Source organism: Athene cunicularia (assembly GCF_003259725.1).
Source record: "Athene cunicularia isolate RWA chromosome 5 unlocalized genomic scaffold, athCun1 chr5_part2, whole genome shotgun sequence".
Classification (NCBI taxonomy): Eukaryota; Metazoa; Chordata; class Aves; order Strigiformes; family Strigidae; genus Athene; species Athene cunicularia.
The window spans coordinates 8,134,581-8,140,580 of record NW_020799102.1 but is presented as its reverse complement, the minus strand read 5'-3'; the positions used below and the strand labels follow the sequence as shown (position 1 = coordinate 8,140,580).

At 37.4% G+C, this 6,000-nt stretch overlaps 1 protein-coding gene across 1 annotated transcript in view; it reads left to right on the top strand.

The window, feature by feature from the left end:
• Positions 1 to 710: 710 nt before the first annotated feature.
• Positions 711 to 6,000, top strand: part of MUC2 (mucin 2, oligomeric mucus/gel-forming) — a 46,761-nt gene continuing 41,471 nt past the window's right edge. Inside the window, exons 1-4 of the mRNA XM_026850183.1 lie at positions 711 to 780; positions 2,427 to 2,691; positions 5,076 to 5,190; positions 5,897 to 5,987. Coding sequence (XP_026705984.1) covers positions 711 to 780; positions 2,427 to 2,691; positions 5,076 to 5,190; positions 5,897 to 5,987 — 541 coding nt within the window. The remainder of the gene's footprint in view (positions 781 to 2,426; positions 2,692 to 5,075; positions 5,191 to 5,896; positions 5,988 to 6,000) is intronic.

Genomic DNA, 6,000 nt, shown 5'->3' with positions numbered 1-6,000 from the left:
CATGACAATGTTTGATAGAACATCTCTTTTGTTGTGGATTCCTTGAGCTTAACTTGTCACCCCATCTCAATTATTGTTTGGGCATAACATGCTGGGCTATACCTTGTTTTAGATGCTCCCCAGTGATTTTCAAATGAAAGGAATTCAGCAATTGCCTGTAAAATAACTTTACAATGCATGGTGTATAGTTTTTTTATTTGTAAGAGTTACTGTTGTCTATGAGGAGCTTCACAAGCATCATTTAATTTTTACAGAAATAATTCTATGTGATGGTGAAAAATGTAAAATCCTTTGGCTTTGAAGCCATTGTTTGAGGGTATCATATCCTAAGCTTCCTTCAAGGGATTTCTTTGTTTGGCCACTCCAAAATTCATTATTTGTTATAGGAGTTACTGAAGGTTAAACTTGACGTGAGCATTTGAAGGATTTAAAAGCATAGCATCCTGTAGATGAAATAGAGCAATAAAAAAATTGCATGATTGCTGAATCAATATTATACCATTTCCTGTATACTGAATTCCTTAATTTATGGTTAAAAATACCTGTCTGTTTACTTCTTATCTTCTGTAAATATCACGCCTATTTTTTTTACCCCTCCTCTTTCTTCCTCCCTTTGTATCTCCTCCTCTGTGATAGAATCAATTGCAGCAGTGGATATTATATAAAGAAAAATTTTCAGTGGAGTTCCCAGTTCACCCACCTTAGCCACCATGGGGCTAAGAGTTGCCAGCCTTATTACGCTTTGGCTGGCTCTTTCCTATGCAAATGAAATAAGAAAAGGTAAGCTCTAGAAATTAAATGGTAGCAGATTGTCTCCTGTAAAAGAGGGAAAGAATTAAAATACCACTGCAGGGGTAGAAGGAGACAGTGCATTTAAATAATGCACTGGATTATTAAGGTGCCTTCGATTTCTTAAACTTTCAAATGCTGAGGCTACATGGATGGCTCAGCCAGCATAGATAGATACTGCTCTCTTTGGAGATACTAATACCTATATCTACTGCATTAATCTCTAATTTGATGCGTTTGGAAAATATTTTCAGTGTTACTTTTCTTTCCGTGTGTTGATACGTTTCTAGGTATGGCAACTACTTGGCAGAAAGCAACTATAGGAGTTTGGGAGGTTCATTGCTACAGCAATGAAGAAAGTGGATGATTAAGCCTTCTGTTACCTTGGAATGTATAAATACTTTCTTCAAAAGTGAATGTAGTAACATTGGACAAAGCCCATTTTGTCATTCCAGAATTAACAACCCTTCTGTATAAAAGCTCTAATTTTTTTGTTATTAACTTTGTTTGAAATGTTGAAATGGAGCTCTCATACTGCAAACTATTTTTTTGAGGAATAGGTGATGAATTTTGTGAAGTGATCAGGTCTGGGGTGTTGGTCTTGGTCTGCTGCGTCTTGAATTCAGCAAGGGGAGGAAAGCATTATCTTGCACTTGTTATCCCAGCTGTGAGCTCTGGGAGAATGCTGGTGTAGCCTTTTCTCTGGGGACACAAGCATGCCAGCTTGGCTGGACGTGTCTGGTGTGACTGATACCCCCAATGCACAATAACTTAGAGGCCCACTTGGTAGTTTTGACTTCTCAAATCAAACACCGCAAGAAAACCTTGTGAAGATGAGTGACATGTGTGGTTTTGTACCTTAGCAAGCTTCCCAAGTGTGCTCAGGTTTTATGTTCACCCCTAATTTACAGCACCTTGAGATTTATCAGATACTGTTAATTTGTATTATTTGTTGGTATAGATGTCGGGGAAGGGAACAAATATCATTATCTTCACCTTTTGCTATTGCAAAAAAATAATTTTTAAAAATTTTTTTTTGCTTCTGCCATAGTTATTTTCTAACCTATCTTCTGAAGAATTTCTATTCTGTACTAATTCACTGTTAGGAAAAGAAGGAATTCTTTAAAAACTCCTGTTGTGCACAAGTCCTTTCATAACATTTAACTTATTTGTCTTCCAGAGTAGAAGTGGTACTTTCTTGGTTTCCTAACTGTTTCCTTTCTAGTGCATGTTGTATCAGGGAAGAAAATAGCTCTTAGAAATATTTAATATTGCTAACAATAATACTGTGATTCAGATAAATTAATGTTTGGCAAAGCAGCTCCATTGCACTGATGTACCCAGCTTGGTAGTGATCAGAGAGTTGTTTCCCCACCTCATGCAGAGAACGTCCTTCACCTCAGTGAGGAGTATGAGACATATCCAGGTCTCAGCCATCGTTAATGTCTTATTTTCCATTAGAGATTCACATCTCTTCTGCCTAAGAGGCAGATACTTGACCAGACTTGAGATGTGTGGAATCACTGTGCACATAATTGCAAGTGGATTATACTGTAAAATATACCACTTACTTTCTCTTCACGTTAGCTCATTCATTTCACTTTTTTAATGCCTTTATCTTTTTCATCACTTAACAGGAAGGACAAGAAACCATGGCCACTCCGTCTGCAGCACTTGGGGAAACAACCATTTCAAAACTTTCGATGGAGACATCTATCAGTACCCTGGCATTTGCGAGTATAATTTTGCTTCTGACTGCCGAGAGTCTTACAAGGAGTTCTCTGTCCACATTCAGCGTGCTCTGAATAGCAATAACCACCCTGAAATCCAGTATATTCTGATAACAATCAAGGACTTTACAATGTACCTCAGGCCAAAACTGGCTGTGGTGGATGGGCATATGTAAGTACCTTTAGTGCAATAGTATTTCAGGGAGATGTGCTGGGAAGATAAAAGCAGGATTCATTCTTTACACAAGTGTCTGTCTACCATTAAGGTAACTGCTACAAGCATTTTCACAAGGAAAAAAAAAATCCCTTTGAAATCCAGCATAAAAATTGCTTTGAGGAGGAGCTTCAGTATTAATTGTCATTTCTGCACTGATATAAGGGATTATTTAAATGCAAGTCAGGAAGAGGTTTGGGTGAATTGTTCTTCTGATTGTGCAGGAATCAATGCAGCTAATGAAGTGGATCTTTCACTGACATAAAATGATACAGCTTCATCTGTTTTATGTCATCACCTTGAGTTTACCCTAGCGGATGGTCTAGCAAATCCTCAAAAATGAAGATGCATTTCTGCAGAGTCTTTTTATGTTGTATTGTGGCAGAAGAGAGGTGTTTTTTTCTGATCTTCATAAATAATTGTTTAAGGTCCTTAAGGTCCTATGGACATTCCTCAAGCTGTTATACTGTAGGTCAAAATAGACATTGTGTGTGGCAATACGTACTTTTTCAGTGAGCTATAGTATTTTTGTTCTCCTGTAACATGGTCGCACAAGGAACTAGTACTGGTGCTAAGTAGTGTCTTAACCTAGCCTTTCCTATCGCTAACCTATCCTTTCAGTCTGGGTATATATATACACACTGAAACAAGTGAAGTAACTCATAGCTTTGGACATAGTTCTGAAGATGGAATTGGCTGTTAGTCTGTTTTAGCATAATTTTAAAAAAATCCATTCTATTGTCATGGTAAGACTGGGTTTTGCCCATAACTCAGCTTTTACTCTGAAGTTTGGAAGACGCTGCAATGAAAATCTGTTCATATATAGAAAATAACATTCTGTTTTCCAAGGATCAAACCAGAATGCATAACAAAATGACATGAAGGAAAAAAAAAAAAAAAAAAAGAAATTGTTTTGCTTAAACCAATCCTCTTTTTTTCTTAGGTAGTGTTCACAAAACAATAGATGCCTTCTGAACAGGTGTTTGCTGCATGAGCAATTTAGGGTTTTTGTAGAACTTAATTTCCCGTATTAAATCCCATTTAAATGACATGTGATCCATTGACATGTAAAATATTATTTTACCCTTCTGAAGTGAAAACTGTAAAGTAGAAAAGTGTATGAATTTGCCTTTTGGTACCTAATACACTGATGGACTGAATGTCTTAGTACTAGAAAAAAAGACAAATATTCCATGTTGTGATAGCTGAAAGATGAAAGGCTGCCCAGGGTTTTATGATCCCTCTCCAGAACAATGATCTCTCACGTCTCATTGCCCAGAGGATGAACAATGCAGACAAAAGTAACAATAACGGCTTCTGAGTTCCCACTTAGTATGTAGATGTGTAAGTCATTTGGCCATGTTAATAATGCCTGAGGTAAACAGTTGGAAAAATCCCAGTGACGGGAAATTAGGAGATAAAACTCTCCCAGCCAGATAGTAGTTAAGAGAAGATGTGTGTAGACAGACATGAATCCTGATAGGTAACAATTATATTGGCAAATCTGTAGAAAATGAACTGGTTATTTTGACTGGATTCCAGTTTACTTCTGTTTGAACAGACTCTAGTTTATTTTATACGTTGAGGCTGCTTGCCACAATCCCTCTGTTGCTTTCACCAATTTGACTTGTTACATAGTGCACTAAGACAGACGTACAAGAGCAGGAGAGAGATCTAGTGAGTTGATTCTTTAGCAGACAAAAACATTTATATTCAAACTTCTGCAAAATACCTTCTGTCACCTTAACATGCCTTGCTGTCACCATTAACAAACTTGGTCCTGTCAACCCTAAACCAATGAAACAAACTACTGAATTCCTCTTACCATACTCCTTTCTTTTCAAAATTTTGTTGGCAGTCCCTGTATCTGCTTTTTGAACTCTCTCTTGAGAAGGAAGATACTTGCAAAGGAACGTTCATTCTTTCTGAAATGGTTGTCGGATCTTTTGGTAAAGAGAAGGTTCCATTTATGTTGTTACTTCTTTCATGGAAGTAAATTATTAGTGACTGTTTGAATGTCCTCTGATAATATAACAATGAGGATGGCATTTCCTTTGATTAAGTTGAAGACAGCTGGAATTTTGGCTTTTTTCTTAAAGAACCAATATCCTTGAGGAGGTTTGGCTTTTGAAATTGGTTTGCCTTTTAAAGGCAATGAGTTATTGCATGAAGTGTCGGAGAGAGAGGTTTTTATGCCTCATTAGGACACGGCATCCTGTGCAGGTGGGATCAGGTAGACAGAGCCTGATTTCTCTGTTCAGTTGGGTATTTGGCTCATTACAGACATTCATGTCACCTCTTATGCTTCTGTACTAAAGCAGAGTGTCTGAATTTCTTCCTAGTGTGAAGACACCTTACTACAGCTCTGGTGTGCTCATTGAGAGCGATGACATTTACACTAAGGTTTATGCCAAGTTAGGCCTGACTCTGATATGGAATCAGGAAGATGCACTGATGGTATGTATGATCCAAGTTTTTTTGGGTTTTTTTTTGGTGTTCCCTGGGTTTAACAGACTACTGTATGCTGAACAGAAGTAGAATATCACAAATTGAACGGAGCTAGAGTGTTAGGCTGACTCATCCAGCTGACACTAATAGTACCTTATTTTTAAAACTGAAGGTGTCTTTCTCTGCAGTGTGATGGAGTATGATGCAGTATGGCATGAGGATGATCTTACTGGTCTTAAGAAAGGGAAAAGGAGCTTTCTGAGAAATAGCTAATGTTTTTTCTATAGTACCCCTGCAATCCAATCTGCATTTTCCTTCATTTGTCTTTTAAAGGACTGCCATCATCAACTTTCCTAATTCACAACAAGACTTAAATTTTGTCCTAGAAGGGAAAAAAGGAGGAAAAAAAAAGTCCTCGATTTTAAGAATGTTTTCATCTTTATCACCATGATGGCTACTGCCATTGTTGAAATACAGGACCTTCAGTCACTTATTACTATTTTCCATGTTACCTTTTGCATCTAACTGGGTGCTTATTAACTCTGTTACAAATACCCTTGCAATAGCTACTTCTCTAAGAGTTTTGGGTTCACCATCACTTCTGTCATTTAGTGACTTCCCTTTTGAGTAAACATACTTGCTTTGGAAAGTCTTCATGCTCCAGAATCTATTTTCCGGGTTTTTTTGTGTTTTGTTTTTTCTTTCCATTATCTAGGTGGAGCTGGACAGCAAATTTAATAACCATACATGTGGTCTCTGCGGGGATTACAATGGAGTTCCAATCTACAATGAGTTTATCAATGGACGTGAGTTATCCTA